The sequence below is a fragment of the Hyperoodon ampullatus genome, assembly GCF_949752795.1.
Source record: "Hyperoodon ampullatus genome assembly, chromosome: 19".
In the NCBI taxonomy this organism is placed as follows: domain Eukaryota; kingdom Metazoa; phylum Chordata; class Mammalia; order Artiodactyla; family Ziphiidae; genus Hyperoodon; species Hyperoodon ampullatus.
This window is the reverse complement of record NC_136932.1, coordinates 57,129,952-57,153,049: the sequence shown is the minus strand read 5'-3', so window position 1 is coordinate 57,153,049 and position 23,098 is coordinate 57,129,952. Positions and strand designations below refer to the sequence as shown.

At 38.9% G+C, this 23,098-nt stretch overlaps 1 protein-coding gene across 1 annotated transcript in view; it reads left to right on the top strand.

The window, feature by feature from the left end:
* The window catches only part of ANKFN1 (ankyrin repeat and fibronectin type III domain containing 1), a gene marked incomplete at its 3' end in the record, with an annotated part of 414,694 nt that overhangs the window by 332,596 nt on the left and 59,000 nt on the right, over nucleotides 1-23,098 (top strand). The window contains exons 8-10 of the mRNA XM_079725196.1: nucleotides 10,940-11,037; nucleotides 14,054-14,144; nucleotides 19,499-19,606. Coding sequence (XP_079581322.1) covers nucleotides 10,940-11,037; nucleotides 14,054-14,144; nucleotides 19,499-19,606 — 297 coding nt within the window. The remainder of the gene's footprint in view (nucleotides 1-10,939; nucleotides 11,038-14,053; nucleotides 14,145-19,498; nucleotides 19,607-23,098) is intronic.

The window sequence follows — 23,098 nt, the reverse complement described above, 5'->3', positions numbered from 1 at the left end:
TGGGGAATCAGGGAGAATGACCGGGGTTGGAGGAGCATGAGCCTTTCGTTCAAGTAGGTTTTGACAAGAGGAGATGGGAGAGGCACCAGGCTGGAAAGACCACTTGTTTCCTAAGAGTTTGCATGGTGATGAGGGAAGAACTCTGGTCTGAGATGGACTTGACCTCTCGGAACCTCCTGTCCTCATCTGTAAAAATGGGCCATAGTATTAAAGTGTAAGCTTCTTAAGGCCAGGGACCATGTCACTTGCCTCTCCATATCCCCACAACCTAGCTGGACAATAATCTAATATCAATTCAATAAATATTTATTGGCCTACTATATGCTATGGCATATGCTAGCTATCAGGAAATATATCTTCATAGGAATTGTCCTCAAAGAGTTTGTAAGATTGAAGCGATAACTGCACTAATAGGTAGTTACTGGGCTATAAAGGGACAGTGTTATATCTCTGAGATACATAACAGGGATGTTAATTTTATCTTCGGATCAGAGAAGGCTTATGTGCAGAAGTGACATTTATACTGATTCCTGAGGGAAAACGAGGGATAATTACGAAAGTCAGAAAGGAGAAAACATTTCCCGCAAAATAAACAGTGTGTGTGGAGAAGAAGCCTGACATGTTTGAGGATCTGAAAATCAGAGAGAGAAAGAGAACTTGTGGGTGCAATCAGTCTGAAGCTAGAAGATGGAGAAGGCCCCTGTCACCCAGGGCCTTGCAGGCCAGGACACAGATTGAGGATTTTATCCCAGGCTCAATAAGAAGTTATAAGTGAGTTTGGGGTTCACAGAGACCTGGCTTTAATTCCCAGTTCTGCCACTTGTTAAATTGGTAGAATTGCTGAATGAATGACTTAGCCTATCTTGCAGGAATAGTGTGAGAAAAAAAAATGACAAAATTATCTGTGAAAGAACCTGGTCGATTTTCATTAAGTGTTAGTTCTCTTTTCCTGGAACACAGGGCAAATGCAGGGAGTAGTGCAAAACAAGCCTCAGAAATTAGGTTAAATGCCCAGCAAAGAAGTCCTTATTTTGTAGATCAAGGGAGCAAAATAGAACTCTGAGCACTGTCCCTCACTCATCAATGTCCACATATAAACCCATTCAATTTGACTCAAGTCAAACCCACTCTATTTGAGACTATACTCCATACTTCTACAAGAGAGTGGGGTGGGTGTCCAAAAATCAATATGGCATGAGTCCTTTCCTTAAGGAGTTTAATTAGTTAAGGTTATAAAGAGGAAAATGGGATGTTAAAAGTGGGTGTAGTAAATTTACAACAGCTAAGATTTGGAAACAAGCGTAAGTGCCCACGTAAGTCCTTCATGGATGAATGAATGAAGATGTGGTATACACACACACACACACACACACACACACACACACACACACACACACAATGGAATACTACTCAGCCATAAGAAAAGATGAAATCTTGCCATTTGCAACAACATGGATGGACTTTGAGGGTATTATGCTAAGTGAAATAAGTCAGATGGAGAAAGACAAATATTGTATGATTTCACTCATATGTGGACTATAAAAAATTTTAAATAAATGAACAAGACAAACTAAATAAAAACAAATGCATAGATATGGAGAAGAGAATAGTGGTTACCCAAAAGGAAGCAGGGGGGAAGTGGGGGGAGTGGGGGAGAGTGAAACAGGTAAAGGAGTCAACTGTATGATGACCGATGGAAACTAAATTTTTGGTGGTGAGCACACTGTAGTGTGTACAGAGGTAGAAATATAATGTTATACACATGAAACCTATATAATGTTGTAAACCAATGTCACCTCAATACTTTTTTTAAATGGGTAGGAACATGACCCCCATCCCCAAAGCCAAGTGGAGTCACTTTCTCTGAATGAAAGTTGTCATCTGGCAAAAAAGTTGGAATGTTTTTGCTTTTGCCCCTGTGGCTGGTTATTTTAATTCCACGAGGATTCAACAGGATTCAGAAAGCTGCGAATTGATCACGTATCTTGGACCTTGTGCGTGTAAATCAGACAGATCCTGCACTTCCCTACTTTGTATCCTTTAGAAAGTAAAATAGCTCGTCAGAGTTCTCTCCCTGCAGACAAAAGGGCATCACGCTGCTGGAAACAAAACAAAAACAAAAAATCTCAGCATCCCAGAAGCTTCCCAGAGCAGCTCTTACCCCATGGAACAGATTTCAGATGCTGCCTATTCTCAGAGAAGGAGTGTGGGGCGGCAGTCCCAGCCTCCAGATCGCTAATTGTCACTTGGTTTTGAGTCCCTGCAATTGTTCCACTTTATCCACTGCAGCCTTTTAAAAGCTTATACTTCTTTAATGAACAAAAATTATCTGGACAGTTTCTCTTAAAAAGTAATCTAAAACAAGTGAAAATTTACGTGGACATCTTATAACTCAAAGATATGGCAGTGTTCCAAAGAAAAAGGAAAAGTGGGAGGTTTGTCTGAATTAATAACCGATGTTCATATTTTCAGTCCACAGTGTCTTAAAAGTGCCCATTCATAAAACCCAGATAATCATGAAATAAAATATAATAATAATGTGTAATAATAAAATCTAATAAAGAATAAAATAATAAGGAAGCCCAGACAGTTCTGTTTAGGCATGGCGCTCTTTCGGGCCATCAGAAGCAGTGGACTGGGATGTTTGCCAAGCCTACTGGATGTTAGGTTTCTGTTGGCCAGCCCCTGACTCTGCCATCCTTGTTACAGTCAAGTCCACAGATGCCTGCCCTACAGGCTGTATGCTGTGCCAATTTCAAGGCCAGCCCTGGCTTGGGCAAGAAGAACTGATGCAGGGAGTCTGAGCACCTGTACTGCCCAGTGCCTGGCTCTTGGCCACTGAACAGACCTCTCAGATGGTGACTGCTTAGTAAATGAACTTTTGCCCCAGATTCCCTCACTGTGCCACTCCTGCCTCCTAAAGGGGCTTATGCACCTCATGTTCATCTCCTGGTAACAGAATGTTACCTAAGTTATACCTGAGAAATCTGCTCCCCTTGGACACTATAACCTGCTAGTCAGGATACATCCACCCTGAGTCTATATGAGCAACCACCTAGCATTTATCCAATGGCATGATGGTAAATGTTGAACAACTGGATCTCTGGGGGAAAAAAGTACACACACATACACACACACACACACACACAAGTCTTCTATAAATTCTACTAATAGAAAGGATATGTAGCACACAATTTACAAATAATAATAACATATACCATACACTTTTTTATAAATTCCTCATAGCCTATCAATTCTCCCAAAATGCTTTTGTTTATTTTCATGCAATGAGTGTAGTTACCATGTAAATGTTTGTTGATATTTTCATTTACTTTAAGGAATTAAAACAAAAATGAAACAATACAGACTTATAACTTGACTCATCAATGACATTCTTTGTGGAATCAAGTTACAGTTTTCGAGTACTGGAAGAATATTTCCTCAGTTGTGTTGTGCTACTCGCAATGTAACAGCCACAGAAACTTCTAACTTTAATCTGAATTATTAACATTTTCTCCATCACTTTCTTAAGTCTAGACCAGTGGTCAACAAATTTCTCCTGCAAAGGGCCAGAGAGTAAATACATTAGGCTTTGTGGACTACATATGGTCTCTGTCACATATTCTTCGTGTGCGTGTGTGCATGTGCATGCGCTTTTACAATCCTTTAAAAATGTAAAAGCCAGACCTTGGGTCAGAATTGGCTTTTGGAATTACAGTTTGCCAATTCCTGGTTTAGATAGTCCACAAAATAAAAAATCAAGCCTTGGTTTTATAGCATTTGCTCATTGCTATGCTGCAAATATTCCCACCATGGCCAATTTCAAGCTACCAATGTGATGTCACTAAACAGATTGGGAAGATAAGTGCAGTAGTACATCATTATATGCTATTTCCACCCTACAGATAAAATAGGTATCAATAATCTCAAGAGCATAATTACTAGTAAAATTAAGTAAATTAGGGAGTCATGAGTTTTGAGTATTTACTGTCTTTTTCTTTAACATAACTTATTTAACTTTAAGTTTATACAATCTAATTTTTAATGATGGCTGTGTTTAACAACCAGCTGGCAAAATTCCTAAAATTTTAACAATCAGCTCTTGCGAGCCATATGGGTCAACTCCAGCACCCGCTAGGATTTATCCCATCTAAATGTGGATGGAGCCAATCTCTGGCTTTCTCCTTCTCCCACTTTGTGCTGCCTCTAAAAGCTGCCCTATTATGCCACCTAATCTTAGATGTGACATGATGAGGGAATTTTGCACTTTGTACTTTGTGATAAATCTGAGACCTTCCCAACTCCTAATTTAATGTTCTAGGAAAACCAGTAGGTGATAAACGCAAAGAAAAAAGTGTTTTCTATATGATCTGGGGCTTGGGGATTACTTACACTTCCGATAACTCCACTAGTGCAGATCATTCAGACTTTCTCATCCCCAAATTGCAGAAATTACTGAAGGAATTTTTGTTTAAAGTCACCCCTGGTTAAGAGACCAAAAAAGTACAAAGGTGAAGCTCCGTGAATCTCAATGAAGACATGAGGCTGGCAGCAGCTGGGTCTCTAGAAGACTGGTATTCTTTCAACAAACACTTCATGCCAAGCTTGGAAAAAGAGAAAGAACTCTCAGCAGTAGTAAGAATCACAAAAATTATAGTATCGTTTATTTAGAAAGCAAAGACAATCAAGAGAAAGAATAAATTCAGCCATAACAGGAGAGCCATTAGGAGATAAATAAAGAAGCAAATAGATCAGACTGTGAAGCTGACTTTTTTGTTGTTACTTGTAGTATTATGTACTTTTCAAAAACCTGAACATTTAGAATCTCTGCATCATGTCTGTATCTGTAGGTAGCTCTGTAGTATGGCAGGCAAAACTAAGACAATACACAATGTGCATAGGTAGGGGCATATTACTTTTGTAGATGGCAGAATCTGACAATAAATAAATGAATATAGCCTTCCAATTCCAACTGTGCTTTTAATCTTCTAGAAGTAGTAGGTGCAGGAAGGATTTACTAGTGTCCAAAAAAAAAAAAAAAAAGCCTTTTGCCCTTAATTTAAATCATTGTTTTTCTAGGGAAATTTAATTTGGGAAAAAAAATGTTTTTCTAATTAACTGGAAGACTGTGTGCTATGCAAACAATAAAGATTCTTGTTTGAAAGTAATGCATGCCCCTACTCCTAGAACTACCAAGGGAATTTAAAATAAAAAATGCAAGCGGCTCCAACCTCGTATTTTGCCAGAGCTAAACAGAATTCCCAGATCCAGAGTTTTCACACGTCATTTCCCAATTTAAAACCCACAAGTGTTGAGTGGGTTCGTGCTTCAGCAAGACACATCTTCTCATCTCTAGGAATGACTGTATTTGATCTTTTTCTGGGTTTCTCGGCACATCCCTCTCTCCCTTTTTCTTCTTCTTGTGCTATGGTTGGCCTGAAAGGTTAGAAACTGCACAATTAAGATGGATCAGGGGAAGATTTCATAATGCTCTGGTGCTGGGCTGGGCAGTCGAGCCAAATTCCATTCATTAGCTAAGGCGCCGGGGTGAGTGTGGCCAGTAAAAATGCTGTTTTGGTTCCACAGAAGTGCTGATAGGGAACAGGAAATAAACTTTTATTTTTTGGGTCCTTAGAGGCAGTACGGACAAGTGAGGAGTCTGGGATGCTGGGAATCTGGAAGCCAGGAATTAATCTCCATCTTAACTACTTACTGGGCAGCTCAAGCAACTTCCGTTCTCTTTTGACTGTATTTTTTCTAACACTGTTTTCTTATTCTTTGAGTACCAGCATCAGATTTCTGTCTACCTTAGTCTTCAAGCATTCCAAAGTCATGAATCAAGTACTCAATTCACGCAACATAAACTGAGCCACCTATACTGTGCTAGGTGCTGTGATAGATGCTTTGGAAACGGGTATTAATACAATTTGGTTCATGCTCTCAAAGAGCTTATAGACTAAAGAGGAGACAGATCTCTTACATACAAAACAATAAAGCAAGTGCAATGTAAGAGACATATTAAAATTACTATGGGAAAGCTGGCAAAGGAGCTTCCCTTGGAACGCCAAGAAAAGCTATGGAAAGGAAGGCTCCTTGAATCAGGGGTTTGAAAGAAGTGGGGGACGACTTTGAGGAAGGAGAGCATATGAAAAGAGAAAACAGCATAAGCAACAGGTCTGAGGTCGAGTGACCAGTGAGGCTCAAGTGGAAAGCTTGGGTAGGGCCTGGGCGGGAGGCAAGAGGATAACTTTTACAGTCTGTCCTCCTGGTGTGTGAAGACGATAAAACAACTCTAGACTTTGAGGCATTTGAGATTCGAGGGAGAACCTGGACAATAGCAGGTTTTAGATTTTTTTTTTTAATCAACTGAATAGAAATTAGACATTGCTGCAATGTTATCCCTTTATGCCTTTACTTTTGCATAGTCTTCACCTCTCAAAAAGCTGGCCTGAAGAGTGTTATAACTCTTCAGGGTTTGTGAATCACACAGTCCACACCATGAGGCTTGAAATTTACCTGCACTTTGACTAAGCTCTCTGCTTGTGCACCCTAACACTTCCAGTTATGAATTTTCTACTCTTCTCACTGATTCGGGTACATTCCTCCTCACATTATAGACTTCAAATGACGAGGGGAAACCTTCTGGAGCTCTTTTTCTTCTTAAGCTTGGTCTATGGTTTATATAGCTGCCATTAGGAAAATGGTGATGGTTCAGGAAGAAACTTTCTTGCCCAACTGCTCTACATTTCTAAAGCTTAGATAAAAATGAAATATTTGTGAAAATAACAGAACTTCACACTTAAAATATTCATAGCTATTTCATACAAATATAGTGAATCACAGTTTGAGCCAGAGCCAAAGTTTAAGAAATACTAACACCTAGGTTTTGTCTGGTACCTTTCTTACTAATGTTCAACTGCTATGAGCCACTGCATGATAGAACCCTGCTTCTATTTCCCAGACCTAAGTAGAAACAGTTGCCCTGATCTTAATCTTAAAACTGTAGGTCTTATATAGTTTTAAACTTCATATACATGGCTCCAACCCTTCAGGGATTTAGAGCAGACTTATAAGTGATTTTTCTCATGGCTTTAATATTAAGTCTTTAAACTACCTACACATAACTTTCCAGAGAGACCATGCTAAGTTGCCTTCTTAGAATTCCCAGTTGGCTCTCAAAGTGATTCCGGCTCATTCTATTTCCAGAAGTGAGCAGAAGCTCCTTTCTTTATGTCGAGTCCATCGACCCAAGGAAGTACACAGAGGGGAAAAAACTATATAGGTTGCCCCAGAATAGATTGGCCATTCCAACATGGAGAATTTTTTTCCTTCCATGTAGATCTTCTCTTTCTCTAGACCCTTCCCCCTTTGAAACCTCGACATATTATAAGATCTAATTAGACTTAAATGCTTAAAACTTTCTATTAACTCCTAAGGAAGAACACACCTCCCTACAAACCTGCTTCTATTTGTTTTTTTTTTTTTATTGTTTTTGTTTTTCAAGAAGCCAGGCCCTCTTTTCCACCTGAAACATGCTTTATAGAACTATTCCAATAGAACATGACAGGGGCTTCCCTGGTGGCGCAGTGGTTGAGAGTCCGCCTGCCGATGCAGGGAACACGGGTTCGTGCCCCGGTCTGAGAGGATCCCGCATGCCACAGAGCGGCTGGGCCCGTGAGCCATGGCCGCTGAGCCTGCGCGTCCGGAGCCTGTGCTCCGCAACGGGAGAGGTCACAGCAGTGAGAGGCCCACGTACCGCAAAAAAAAAAAAAAAAAAAAAAAAAAAATAGAACATGACAGCTTTCATTCAAAAATAAATTGTTGTTTCTTCAGAAATTTTAAAGATTGCATTTTTGAGCAACTTTTCTTTAATCATTTCTCAAATAATCTGGTCTTGTTCCCACTAATCCCTAGCTCTTCTTTTGGGATGTTACCCTGAATCCTTAGCCTGAAATCAGAAGCTCTTGATCCTCAGTCTTGGGCTTGGGGCTTCACCACATCAGTGAACCACGCATGTTTCAATGGCAACCAAAGATATTTTTGTTTCTAGAATTTTCCTATATTCTTTGTTCTTTCTAGATGTCCTTGCACATGTGCTACTAATTTTCATTTTGTTTGTGATAATTCCCTCAATGACAGCTCTTTTTTCTTTAGCTTAAAATAATATGCAACACTATTCTCTGATTACAAACCCTCTCTAATTTGACCTTAAGAAACTTGGCTTTTTCAAGAGCTAGTAGCTCATAGGCATAATTAAACATCTGGGGAAAAAAATTATACATACATACCTATATATATATAACACATATATTAAAATACATACATATATATGTTTTAGAATATGTATTTATAATAAGGTATAGGCTTGATTTGGGAATAAACATACAACCTTAATCATTTGATTCTAATTAGATTTTACAATATGCCTAAGGGCTTCAAAGGACAAGAGTCTGGAGAAGGAGAAGATTCACATGGAAGAAAAATATCTCCATGTTGGAAAAGCAGTCTATTCTGGATGTGTGTGTGTACATATGTATATGCATAGAATAAAACAAATATGTAGGTATTTATTTGTACAATATTTAGTAAGCATTTTCTATGCACCAAGCACACAGATCCAAGTGTGGATCTAGAGAGGGAAAAAATGACTAACACTTTCCTTATCCTCAAATTTCTCACAATCTAACAAGAAAAAGAAGCATAATATATGTGTAATAAATCTTGTTTTTATATAAATTAAGGACTTTGGGAACACAGAAAAGATGTATTTAATCAATTATTCCTGAGGAATTTAGAGCATTAGTAGGGCTTTGACAAGCAAAGGTTGGAAGATGAACACAAGACAGAGGCATAAAAATGCACAGAATAATAAATAGGTAACAAGGACTCTGCTTTGGGAAATGGCAGGACATACGGATAGTAGAGTAAGGCTGGGACTAGATTATGAAGGTCTTTGAATGCCTTGGTAGGGTTTCACTTTACTTTGGAAATCAACTGGACACTATGAAAAGATTTTATGAGGAGAAACTAAACAATTAGATCTGCATTTTAAAACTATAATTCGGGCTATAGTAAGAAGATTGTATATAAGGATAAGGAGATAAACAGAAAAATCAATTAGAGTTTATCAATTAGGCCTACAAAAAATCAATTGCAGAGTTGATGCTCATGATTATAAGGGTCTGCTCTAGAATAGCTTCAGTGTGAGGGGGAGAGGGAAATTTATGGGAGACATTTAAAAATAGAACCTACCGGGTTTAGTAATCAACTGGTTGTGAGGAATTGGGGAAAAAGAAGAGGCAGGATGCACTGAGTTTTGGGGTTGGTTGACTGGATGTGTGGCAGTGCTAAATGAGCTAAAATTAAGAAAAACAGAGGAGAAACATATTTCAGTAAGGAAAAGTACTTAATGGAGTACTTGCACTCAAGTGGAGTGGGGACACTCAGGTGGAAATTTACAGAAAGAAGTCAGAGCTCCAGAGAGAAGCTAAACCTAGAATTACAGTTTCAAGAGTCATTGTTGGAGCCATAAAAGTGGATAAGGTCACTACCTGGGACAAGCATGTGGAATGAAAAAGGAGCCCAACCCTCAAGGAACAACACATCAAAGGACAAAGAAAGGGAGGAACCAGGGAGAGCCTGAAAAGAGGGAATCAGGAGGTAGAAGAAGCAGAAGACAGGGTGCAACCGAAACCAAGGGGAAAGAAGGTTGCAAAAAACGGGGGAGGCCAAAGGGGCAGGATTTCCCAAGAAGAGGCTGTTGTGGATGATCAAAGCACTAGGAATTTTAGGAGAGCAATTTCAAGAGAGTGAGGATAGCAAGCTAGATTCCCAGGAGCATAATGAAGAGAAGCAGAGGATGCAGGGCCAGCAACTCTGAACAGAGGGATTGTGTGACTCTAGGGGAACAGCGGGATTTAGAGATGGTTTGGCTTAATTTTGAAGTATTTAAGTGTCATAGAGAATATAATTTAAATCTTAAGGCCTATAGCTTGTCATCATGAGGTTTAGAAATATGCAGGCCTTGTCTTCCATGTGACTGAAGCTCCTGCTTCATTTAGGATTGCCTCAAATCCTGCCGTGTGTAAACGGTCACTTAAGACACTTTTTACTGATGATGTACAATTTCTCTCTCCTGACCACGGTTTTTACAACCAGTGGAAAATGTTATGAAAGACCATGTCTCACAGTAAAATGGGGTGTGACAATTTGGGTGTTAAGATTTAACTGTGAATGAACACCCACTTTGGGGACATCAGGTGTGTGGGGAGCACCAAAGAGATCAGCCACAAATCCCAAATTCTCCAGCTGAAAAGAAGCCTAATGAAAAATCCTGGAAGACAATATCAGGGAGGAGAATGAAAGCCAAGGGAGCAGCATACGACACACTAAAGGAAGAGGGTGATTCCAGAAGGAAAAGGAGTCAAATTATGTGGAAGGAAATGAAAGGAGGCTTCTTCACTTGGGATGAGAATGCCCCTGGGAGCTTGAAGTAGCACTCTCAGCAAAATGGTGAAACAGAAACCAGATGTGGGGAACAAACAGAAGGTAATATCCTAATGAGCCCTTCACTTCTCACACGAAGTAAATAACTTATCTTCTACATACAATGAACTTTTATATATAAGGTGCCTGCGCATGTGTGTCTATATACATATATACATACATACACATTAAGGTATATTATTCACTGTTGAATGATTACTTTTTTCCCCGCCTTTGTTTTAAAACATAATGGTGTACTTGGAAACTGACTTATGCCGAGGAGAATTGTTAGATGTGCCAATATAGGGAAAAGAGGGTAAACTTACTGTTTTTGAGAGAGATTATATGCTAGAGTTTCTATGATGCTTCTTGGTAGATGACTATTCTCTCTCTTTCTTTCTTTTTCTCTTTCCCTCCCTCCCTCCCCCTCTTCCCCCCTCCCCTTCCCATCCAGTGGAATGGAGCATGTCTAAAGACTTTTGTTCTTTGGCTGGAGAAATCATCATGGAAAACCTGCAGACCCTGAGATGCACAATCACAGGACTTACAACGGTAAATACCAAATCCTCCTGTTAGACTTCCCATTCCCCTACCCCTGATGTTTGTGCTGGGATATTCATAGCAAGTGCCTACTTTGGAAGCAACAGCCAACGCCCAGTCCCCTGGCAACAACTGCCACTCGTTAAGCGTGATATGTCTGGTATCCATAATCTGAACCCCACAAAGGAGTGAGCAGACAGCATGAACCACTTTGTAAGCTGCCATGTTCTACAGAGATCAGAAAAAGACTGGCCTCATGCAAGCCTTGAAAGCTGCTGCTTTCTGGATCACAGTCTAATCTTTGGGGAGGGATCAAAGGCTCTATGAGATCCAATTTTGACTCCCTGTCTGATGGTAAAAATAATAGCTTCATCTAACCCTCATCCCCACAGCCTCAGTTGAGATCAGTCATCAATTGGAGTCACACAATTTCCTGAGAGAAACCCTTTTCCCTTGATTAAAAAAAAAAAAAATCTGCCCAAATGTGCTTTCACAAAAAAGAAACTATATATGGTGGCACTACATTTCTCAGTAACCTGAACCAATTTAAACTGTGAATGAAAAACTGGAACAGACTGTGCTTATCTGTTTAACCAATCTAAACTTAAATGTTAATTATTTATAGAACTATAAACCATATAAGCATATGAAATGCAGAAAATAAAAACACCTAACAAATCAGTCCAGATTGGAACAAACCCTATATTTCCTCAAACAATTAAATGCAACAAAACTGGATCATCAAAATCTTTTTAACTGAAAAAGGTTTTAAGTAAACTTAAATTAAACCTGTACTTTTTTATCCAACTCAAATAATTAATATCTTAGGACCTTCATATGTGAGAGGTAGAAGGAGAATTTTCTTGTTGTTTTTCTAAAAGGTTAGTCAATTAAAACAGTTATCTGTAAAGCATAATCCTGAAGCCCAGAATTAAAAATCTGTGTTAGGTTGCACCTCTTCAAGTTTGAACCAGCTTATTCTAATAGAATTCTTGGTGGTTGGGGCCCCATCACAGAATCTTAAATTTTAGTCTTACTTACACATCTACACCAGGGGCCAAAACAGTGGATTAGCGGAATAAACAAACCCCTGAATGGGTGGCCCCTAGAGATGCTACTGTCATCTGATTCCCAACCCTATAGCTCACATGATGGAAGAGGGGCAGAGAGAACCCGAGGGAATTTCCGCTGCTTAAAAGAAAAAGTGATATGGTGATAAAAATGGAAAACTCTCCATAGAGAGTTTCTCTAATATTTGAACTAATTTTTTACAGGGATTAAGTTTTTCCAGTTCGTCATCCAATGAGAGCAACACAGATACTATCCTAATCACATAAAAGCCTAGAAGTAGATTTACACTTCACAGAATCTCCATATCCTTGAGGTACCTAGCAACCCATTTTTAATGTTATAAAAATCAAGTTTATAATATGGTAAGGCCATTACTATTAAATCCCTAGCAAAGGCTCTACAACGATTGCTATATTTTTTTAACTTCAAACACCACTTTACAAATTTTGCAAGCAATGCTTTAACAAGTGCTGACTTCTAAAATACCCCTTTGGGTTCATCAGAAAAAAAAATTCCTCAAAGCAAAAATATAAAAGCATAAAACATTTAAAAATATTATAAGCAAACAAAAAACAACTCCTTAATTCTTTTTTTAATTGAAGTATAGTTTATTTATAATGTTATATTAGTCTTGGGTGTAGAATGTAGTAATCCAATATTTTTATAGATTATACTCCATTTAAAGTTATTAGAAAATATTGGCTATATTCCCTGTATTATACATTATATCCTTGTATCTTATTTATTTTTTACCTGGTGGTTTGTACCTCTTAATTCTCTTCTGCTATCTTGCCCCTCCCCTCTGGTAACCACTACTTTGTTCTCTACATCCGTGAGTCTGTTTCTTTTTTGTTACATTCCCTAGTTTGTTTTACTTTTCAGACTCCACATATAAGTGACATCATACAGTATTTGTCTTTGTCTGACTTATTTCATTAAGCATAATAACCCTCCAGGCCCACCCATGTTGTTGCAAGTGGCAAAATTTCACTCTTTTTTATGGCTGAGTAATAATCCATTGTGTGTGTGTGTGTGTGTGTGTGTGTGTGTGTGTGTGTAATCACATCTTTATCCATTCATCTGTTAATGGACACTTAGTTTGTTTCCATACCTTGGTTATTGTAAATTATGCTGCTATGAACATTGGGGTGCATATATCTTTTCAAATTGGTGTTTTGTTTTCTTTGGATAAATACCCAGAAGTGGAATTGCTGGATCATATGGCAGTTCTATTATGTTTTTGAGGAGCCTCCATACAGCCACAAATCCTTAATTCTTAATGTCATAAAACATTAAAGCATATAAACCATTGTTTTAATAATGGTTTTAAAACTGAAGTAGCATCAAAGAATTAATTTTTAAAATGTCTGAATAACTGAGAAAAGGATATCTATGGCAGCATTCTTTATTTAGCATAAAATGTGGAAACAATCTAAATGTCCACTAATGAGGGATCGGTTAAATGAATGACTGTGTTTACCCAAAGTGAAGTACTATACAACTACTAAAAGAATGAAGCAGATCTTTAATTATTAATCTGAAAAGATGTTCATTACAACTTGTCGATCTTGTAAAGCAAGTTGATCAGCTAGAAAAAGGTGATAGTAGTTGCCACTGGGGAGGAGAAAATAAGGAAAAAGAGGTGAGAGTGAGAAATTGCAGGTTTTGGTAAACCTTACAGAACTATGACTTAAAAATTGGCGTATAATGGTTTGGGGAAGGTCAGGAAAAGCAACCATGATATTCCAATTTTGAAAAAAGAAAGCACAAAGAAACTAAGAGGGCACCCCAAATATGTTTAGTATCATGTAAAAACATAATAGTTAAGAAAAGCTAGAAGGCTAAAGTATGGGCAGTGGGATGAACAAGTTCATCAGACACAGAATAAAGCTTCTAGGGTAAAACTGACTAAATAAAATTCCCAATGCATCATTCTCTCTATTTCGATACTTTGCAGGGCCAACAGTATTTTGTTCAAGTCTCGGCTTATAACATGAAAGGATGGGGACCTGCTCAGACCACGACACCAGCATGTGCCTCTCCTTCTAGTAGGTGGTGGCTGTGAACTCTCTCAAGCCTGGCCAGACTCCAACTCCAATTCCATCCTCAGGATGCCATTGCCATTCCCTCTCCCCACTGCTTGGGACTAATAAGACCTCCTCAGAGTAGCATCTGGCCACATAATGAATGATTCCTCTGCAGAAATGTTCCCCTGGGAGGCAACTCAGTGGAATGAAAGAAGAGGGAATTTGGAACCAGCAAGACTGAATTTGATACCCATTATACCTTTTATTAGCTGTGTGGCTTTCAAAATTTACTGAAAGTCTCTGAGTCTCAATTCAACATCTGTAGAATGGGTCCGATCATACCCTTCACAGGGCTTTTGTGGAGATGTACTGAAATGGCCCAGTAGGACTGGCTGGCCCAGAGTACATGCAGTCCATTTTAGACCTCACCTCCCCTTCCTCACCAAAAGTCTGGCAAATCTTACTTACATTCTGTCAGAAGAAAAGCTTTCTTATTAACAGGCACTCTGATACACTCTGCCACAAACAGAAATCTATAATATTTATAATGGTGGCTGAAAAACCCAGCAAAGCCCCTTCTAATTATTTTAAACTTAATAATTTATGTCTGGTGTATTTGGTAATTCTCTATTAACCAGAAAATTTAATTAACAAGAAGAACATCTCCAGACATACTACATGATAGATTTTTCTGCATAATGAACCTATTGTTCTGAATTATATTTTATTTTAGAAATCTTCACTAATGGGATCATTTAAAATGGTATCATACACTTCTTGTGAAAGTGCAAACTGCTCCATCCTTTGTGGAACACAATGTACCATATTATATCAGCTGCTATAAGAGCATTCATTTCTTTTTACCCTACAATTATACATCTAAGAATCTAACCTAAAGAAACAGATGCAGACACACAATCATGAACAAATATGTGCACTGCAGCAATATATTGATATAGTGAAATATCATGTGTGGTGGGGAGAACAAATATCCAATATTAACTCTGTGGTTAAATAAAGTACGATATATATAGATCCATACTATAGAATAAAATGCAACCCCTAAAAATGGTGTTTTAAGAAACGATTCATTGTATAGAAGAAATTTTTATAAGTTTTATGTAAACAAACATCATAATTTTTTTCATATAACATTTAAACTGTGAGTTTGACTTATAATTAGGTAGGTGTGTCTGCATATAACTATTAAAATTTAACAGCAGATATTTGGGTTATGAGATTATGGGCTCTTTAGCTTCCTACTTTATATATTTTTGTATTTTTCAAGTATTGCAATAACCCTTTGCCCAGGAAAAACCACGAATCAGGTGGTATATTATGGGCTTTCACATTCAGTGTCTCACTTAAACCTGACAACAGTCATTGTTCCCATCTTGTGGATAAGCATCATCATTATCATCTGTATCACTATCAACATCAGAGCTAACATTTATAAAACTCATTATATGCTGCATGTTAATCTAAGAACTTTACACAGATTAACTCAATCTTCATAACAAACCTATTGAGGTGATTTTTATTATTTTACTTATGAGGGAGCTATTAATATTGAGGTACATACAGCCCAACAACAGAAAACTAGCAAGCACTGAAGCCAGGTCCAAACCCCATGTTCCTTGCTCTTAACCACTATGCTGTCCTCCTCCTCTATTAATAAGGAAATTAGGATTCAGAGAGGGTGTTGCCTTGCCTGGGGTCACAACTTCGGTAACATGGCTGAGCCAGGATTCAAGTCTGAACTAGTGAAGACTCTGCTGTGGTAGCTAATGCCCTGCTATCAGTCAGACAATCAGACTAAAAGCCAGCCAACCATTCCTGACTACTGCCTCTGGTGGATTCAGCTAGCTAAATCAGGCCATACAGAGCCTTGGACCACAAATACCAGGGATCTCTAAGACGCCTAAGTCCCCTAGCATTTGATGATTTAACTATTCCAGTCTTACTTGGATATCTTTCTTACTGAAGACTTAAGAGAAACACATACGGGGAATATTGGAAGATTAAGATACTTTGGGAACCCATCTCATTCTACGGGGGTAAAAAGAGTATGCATTTTTGGAGGTGGAGGGATAGAAGGGATAGAAAAGCAGAAAAAAAAAAATTAGACCTGAAGGTGGGTCAGAGGGAAACCCACTCCAAACGCAGACCCCATGCAAATTCTGATCTGCATGATGAATTTACTTATAAACACCAGATGTTCCGGCTCTGTAAACTTCAAATTCTATTCAGACACCCTCCCTCAGAGCCCATTTGAAGAGCTCTCTCCAGAATGAAAAGAAGAGTTGTCCAGGTCTGGGAAGAGTTACTTATTACTTGGTAATTAACGTAGCAAATGGCAACACTTTCTAAAAGAGCACATTTGATTAGTAGGGGTATCTGGCAAAGAACTGAAATCCAAACATGTCATTACAGTCACTGCAGACATGCCATGTCACTTGGAAAGAACAATATAAAAACACTCTGGTTCTATTTATAAACAGAGTATGACACTGTGATGTAACGTATATCAGTATTCAGATATTTACTAGAAGACAATGTATTCTAACATGACAGAATAATTGGAAATTTGGTAATATGTTCCAGTAAGCTATAAAACTTTTAAAAATATTTTTACAAAAGGCCTGAATGTGTTTTTATAGACTTATGTTATATGGTATGGTACATAATAAGAGAAAAGGACCCAGACAGGCTTGTCTGAGTTACGATCAGGAAAGCCCTGATATCACCAGTGAATGTAAGCTCTGCATTGCATTGCAACTGAAGTGTCTCATTACCGGAACAGTGAACAGTATTATGTGGCATGATCTGCTCTTTTCCTACCACACTAAGTTTATTCCTGTCAGGCTCCTGATTTCTTAATATATTTTCAATTTTCTCCCTCATCCCTAAAGTCTCCTATTTTATGTAGTCATCAGAACCTTCCAAACATCTATGAGAAAGACTCATTCTTTCCAAAAACCTTGGCATCATGTCCAGTGCTCACTCGGGCTGCAATTTAGCATTAGCAATTTTCTAATGTATCATAAAGTCATCAGCTCAAGCTCACCTCTGATGTAATAGGCCTCAGCTGAAAGAGCCAGGTCCACCTCATCTCCCCCTGCATTGATGGCAGTATTAGCACTCATTAGAATGTATTAGCATGTTCAGGGCCATATAGTAATTCAGTCCCCCAGGAGTCTTACTCAAGCCAACAACATTGCTCATCTTATCTGAGTACTTCAGATACATTCATCCAACTAAGGAAATAAACTCATAATGGCCTTTGGGAATACATGAGAGCAATGTTTATTCTCACTGTGTCCAGATACCAGGGAAACTATAGATAGTCCAAGGGCCACTTGGAGTTCGTTCCCTCAAACATTTCCAAATTTCCCAGTAAAAGATCTTTCCTAGCCCATCCTACGTGAACACCATCATGCTTCTAGTCACAATGCCTCACCAACATTTAATGAGCATCTCCAATGTGCCCAGAATGGTGCTTTACTTACAGTATTTCTTTGAAACCACAAATAACCTAAAAAGAGACTCAAAAGCTCACTTTACAGAGAAAAAACCTGAAGCAAAGAGAAATTAAGTCACAGTTTCTGCCAACAAAGAACAGAGTCCACAGAAAGCACCTATGCCAATTCCCTGTCTCCAGAGTTGACCACAACTAAGCCACACCACACAGACTCCAACCAAACTCTGACCCTCCTTCTCAAAAGAAAACAAAAACAAAAACATGTCCATGGTATAAAGAAGTGAGCACTATACGGAGGGTCATGAGACTATGTTATAGTCCTGGCTATGCCACCATCACCACCAAGCTGAAAATTTTAGAACTGGAATGGTTATCTCTGGGCCTCAGTATTCTAAGAGGTAAAATGAACAAGGGTACATGGGGGAAGGTGGGAAGGAGGAGGAATTAGAAAATCTCTGAGGCCTTCCTCTTCGAAGGGAATTACCTGCTAAGGTAAGAAATGATGTTTCCATACCCACCACTCAGGAAGTTAACTTTCCAACAATGAGTTCCCTTCTTTTTAAGTTATTATTTACATAAGGCTTTCCACGTAACACTGCACTGGAGAGCTAATACACCTCTCATCTAACCCTCACAAAAATCCTGCGAGATAGATACTATACTCCTTTTTCATGCTACGGAGTAGAGACCCTGTCAGTGTAAGTAATTTGTTTTACAGACACTGAGCTAGGAATCAGAAGAACCAGGGCTCAGACCCGGGTTTATCTGACTCCAGAACCTGCATTCTTTCTAACTATGTTGAACTACTCGGCCTTGGATGGACCAGTGTGGAATGCTTTTACCTAACGTTAACTGTCATGGCATCTGCTTAAGTTTCTAAACAAGGGAGACTCCATATTCTAAAATAACTCTAGGTGGAGGGAATTTGAAACTTGTTCAATTAGAATTTAAGCCTCAAATATACTTGTGAACTAACTGGCTTTTCTCGAGAAGAATGTCTAGCAATTTTAGAGAAAGCATTTCAACCAAGAAGCACTTAAAGTTGTTGCTTTTGAAAGATCCAGAAAGTAAAACCAGGGGAAAGAGAATAGGGATGGACTATGAAATGACTGACCTGCCGAAAAAAATATCTAGAGTTGGAGACAGCAGAATTATAATCTTGACATTAGTCCCATACGGGTTATTACTCTTGATATCATTATAGCCAAATGGAATGAAAATAGAAGGGGGAGAAAAATCTCAGTGGGTATTGCAATTTAAATTTGCCATGTAAGCTAATACTGTATATTTAGAGACTGAGCAGACAGGGTGGTTGGTGGCTCCGAGTATGTGCAGGAGTTGCTGTGCCAGCTAACCAAAGCAGACATTCATTAGAGCAAAATGTAGATTTCCATTTCTTGGCATCTGACATGGGCTCTTTCCTTGGAAAGAAATGTCAATTTGGCCAAAAGTGTCAAATCTACAATAAAAGCATTGGGACCGTGGATTTCATCTAGTCTGCACATTCCCACCCCTTTCTTTCCTACTGTGGAAATCCAGTGGCGGCTTGGGGTGCTGAGTGGAGAGGTGACAGGGGAACTGATTAGGACACAGACGCTGAAAAGGAGGGTAAGGAGCTGGGGGAGGGGAAATTGGACTCCCAAATTCTCTATTTTCTTTGGGCTTTCCATTACCATTTTCTCTTGCCTTAAAACTGCCCAACACAAGAAACCAACCACAATTACTGTTTTGCACAGGGCCTGAAAAATGGCAGGGCCTGCTAGTCGTGCAAGTACTGGGTGCTCATCCACACAGTCTGTGGGTAGTAGGAGCAAGATTCAGCTCCCGAGGCAGTGCAGGGGAGAGGCCTCCCCTACTTGAAAATTTTACTCTGTTTGTTTCTTTTGTTCAATAGACTGGAAAGACTATGACAACAGAGCGCCTAGACACAAGGGACAGCGTGAAGTTTTGGAAGGTCTGCTGCAGCAGGTCCGAGCCCTTCATCAGCATTATAGTTGCCGGGGTAAGGATAAAAATCTGTGCTGGGCCATCGGCTGAGGTCTCGGTGGCGCCGGTAATTTTAGCAGTTTCCTAACTGGGTCATACCTTCTCATTCATCAGGGAGGGAGAGAGATATTAATATTTGTACATCTGGAATCACTTTACAGCACTGTCTTACTTTAACCCTTCAGAAGAGCCTTCCTTCTCCCTTCCTTCCCGTCCTCTGTCTTTTGCACCCTCACTCCACAGGAACAGTCTGAAAACAAGCACAGGAAAAACTGCAGCTGCCATTAGTTCCCTTCCCTTTAAATTGTACCCTCACAAAACTTCTCAGTGTGCTGAGCCTTCGGGATATTCACCCTCAAACTTTTCACCTGCAACAAAAATTCTGTGAACATCCCTGAGGAAGCACAACCAATTATAACAGCAACAATAATATTAAACTTTTGTGTACACTGATTATAAAATTTACATACAATTCACATCCAATATCTCTTTTTCATCCTCATTTTGGCAATTATCACTGAGGCTAAGTGACTTGACCAAGGTCACAATGCCAAGAAGAACAGAATCAAGACACCAACGTAGGTTTTCTGTCTCCAAGCCAGTCTTCCTTCCACACCTCGTTTTTGTCTCCCACCCTTACATCAGGACAGGGCCCTGGATTTTAATCACCCCCTGAATTTTAATCTTCCCCTATACTCCTGCTCAAGAGAAAGTAGAGCGTAAGTTCTCTAGACCTAGCCAACGACACCCAGAAAATCTCTGAGAAGCTTTAAAAAGATTATTTTCTACTTGGGCTGTTCAAATGGGACAGGGTCAGGTTTCTGATCTGTGTAATGATTCGTGGAGCAGGCACTTAGTTTTATTTGGAGAATTAAAGTTCCATAAAGTTTTCATTTTCCATGCTCCTTCACCCATCACATCTCTAACTGCATTGTACTCTCTAGATTCAGGGCACTGCAGGACCAGCTAGGTTAATAATCTATGGTTGAAACTAAGAAATGCTAAATGAGTTTTGACTAGGTATAAAGAAATCATACTTAGCATTAGCAAAAAGTTGTTCCCAATTGCTGTATAGCTATGACAACAGAGCCCTTCAGAGATGCTGGCTATAGCTAGAAATGAGGGCAACTGTTTGCAAGAAAATAATGTTCTAATGAGTGGGTGGTTCGTTAGGAGATGTAAATATGCATGGAAGAGGCTTAAGAAGGAAACCCAAGTGGGATTTCACTCCCGGATCTCTAGGAAAACTTTACCCAGACCAGGGCCTTCAACATTCCACACCGACCAAAGTACACTCAGTCCTCAGTTATCCAGGGCCCATTTAACCAGGACAGGCATTATCTAGGCTCCTTTCTCTTCTGCCTCTCCATCATTTCCCTGCCCATTGGTTCCTGCATGGCAGGCAAAAATAATGAACCAATTGGACAGATTATTCTCTGCAATTCATAAGCCACTTTGTGTTTGGTCTTTATCAGAGGCGGAAAGCTAAAACTACTCATGAGAATGAGGGATTATTTTTTATATTATCTGAGGATTTAGATGTTCTCCCCAATACTACTGGATTACATTCCAATAATCAAGAAATGATTGTCTAGACAGCCCAATTATTTCTATGGTTTCCATCCAACTTTTATCATGTACCTATTTTCACCCCACAGGGATGTAAATATACACACAGTATCAAGAAAGATTTAAGTAAGGCATAAGGTAGAACTTCCCAAAAGGGAGGAATATTTTTATATTGAAATGTACTTTGGACATTTAAACAGTACCCAAAGTGTGTTCCACATAAGAGTGGTTCTATAAGATGCTCATCTGAAAAGGGGTCTCTAGTCAAGTATATTTGGAAATTGTTACATTATATATCCCTCTCTTGGAAATGTAAAATAGACATTAAAATATTACAGACTCTAATAAAAAGAAATTTTGAATTTGGTTAAGCAGGCATTTTCTAAACTTACCTGGCCACTGTAAAACATTTTTTACAGAATTAGTGTTCCAAGCCGCAAACTTTGGGGAACACTGACCTATAATATGCCAGGATAAAAGAAATGACCTTCCGAGATGATACAACATAAATCTCTCTAAATCTAAAAGGATAAATTAAGGATAATTAGGTACTACATACAGAAAACTACAAAATTGTTATTTAAAATAAACTATATTGATACTACGTGGCTTACAAATTTTATAATTAGAAAAAACAATTATTTCAAACCCCAGTTCACCCACTTACTGTGTGTATACTTAAGAAGAGCATTTAACTTCTCGGAGCTATAGCTTCCCTATCAGAAAAAAACCAGCATAATAATATGTACCTTTCAGGACTGTTACAAGAATTAAATTAGATAATGTATTAAACTCATCTGGCATGAGTAGGCACTCTGCAAACTCTAGCTTATTGTTTTCATTGTTCTTCCAAATGAACAATGAGGTGCTCTCCAGCCTCAGCACTTTATATGTCCTAGAATTAAAGTATAATCATTGACTCCATTGTAATGAGCCTGGAGTACTCAATAAACACACAGCATATTCTAAATGCAGAACTAATAATAAAACATCCCTTCTCCTACCAAAGCCCTGCATGGGGGATACCAAAACCCACACTAATTTCTCTATTTTTGGCTAAAGAACTGGCCATAGCTAATGCGCATCTTTAGTACTGGGATGGAAATTCAATGGAGCTGTTGAGTGGCCTTTATTGTCCACAGGGTTGATGCCCTGACATACATAATGAATTATAAAGAAGTCAACTGTGTCCACTAAAGCAGTCCCCTACAGGAGTGAATTTCAATTATCATCCAATTTTTCAACTGGCAAACATTAATTGAAACACTGTCTCCTATGTGTTAGGTGCTAGACATACCAGTATGAATAACATAAGCTCTCTATGCTCCAAGCACTTAAAAGCTAAAGATCTGCTGCATTCAGAGTCCAGAAATCTAACCATTGCTCCAGAGCCCTGAACTAAGCAGAGACAGAATAGAAGCCACAGTGGTTCTTAGGAGAAAAGTGAGTTTAGACCTTGTATCAGTCAAGATAGGCTATATCATGCTGTAGTATCCAAATGACCCCCAAAATATTTATTTCTCCCACATGCTATAGGTCTACCACTGGTTGGCTGAGGGCTGCCTGTCTTTCTGTCTTGTCATGATCCTCTTTCTGGAAATATATTTCAGCACCCATGGGAGAAGGAAAAGAGACTCTTGAAGGTGTCATATGGACAAGACTTTATAATTTACACTCAAAATTCATTGGTAAAACGGGTCACATGGCCCCAACCCAACCACAAGAGCTCCAAAGGTACAAGTGTATTGTACCATGTGCCCAAACTGGAGACCTGGAATACTTGACATTTTCAGGGGCCCCTTTCGCAACTGGTAGTAGCATTTCTCAGTTTTCTCTTCTTTTAGTCTAATTTTTTTAGTTTAGTTTTCATTTTTATTTAAGCTATATGTGACTATACTCTGAAGCCAGATTATGTGGGTTCAAATACAGGCTAGACATT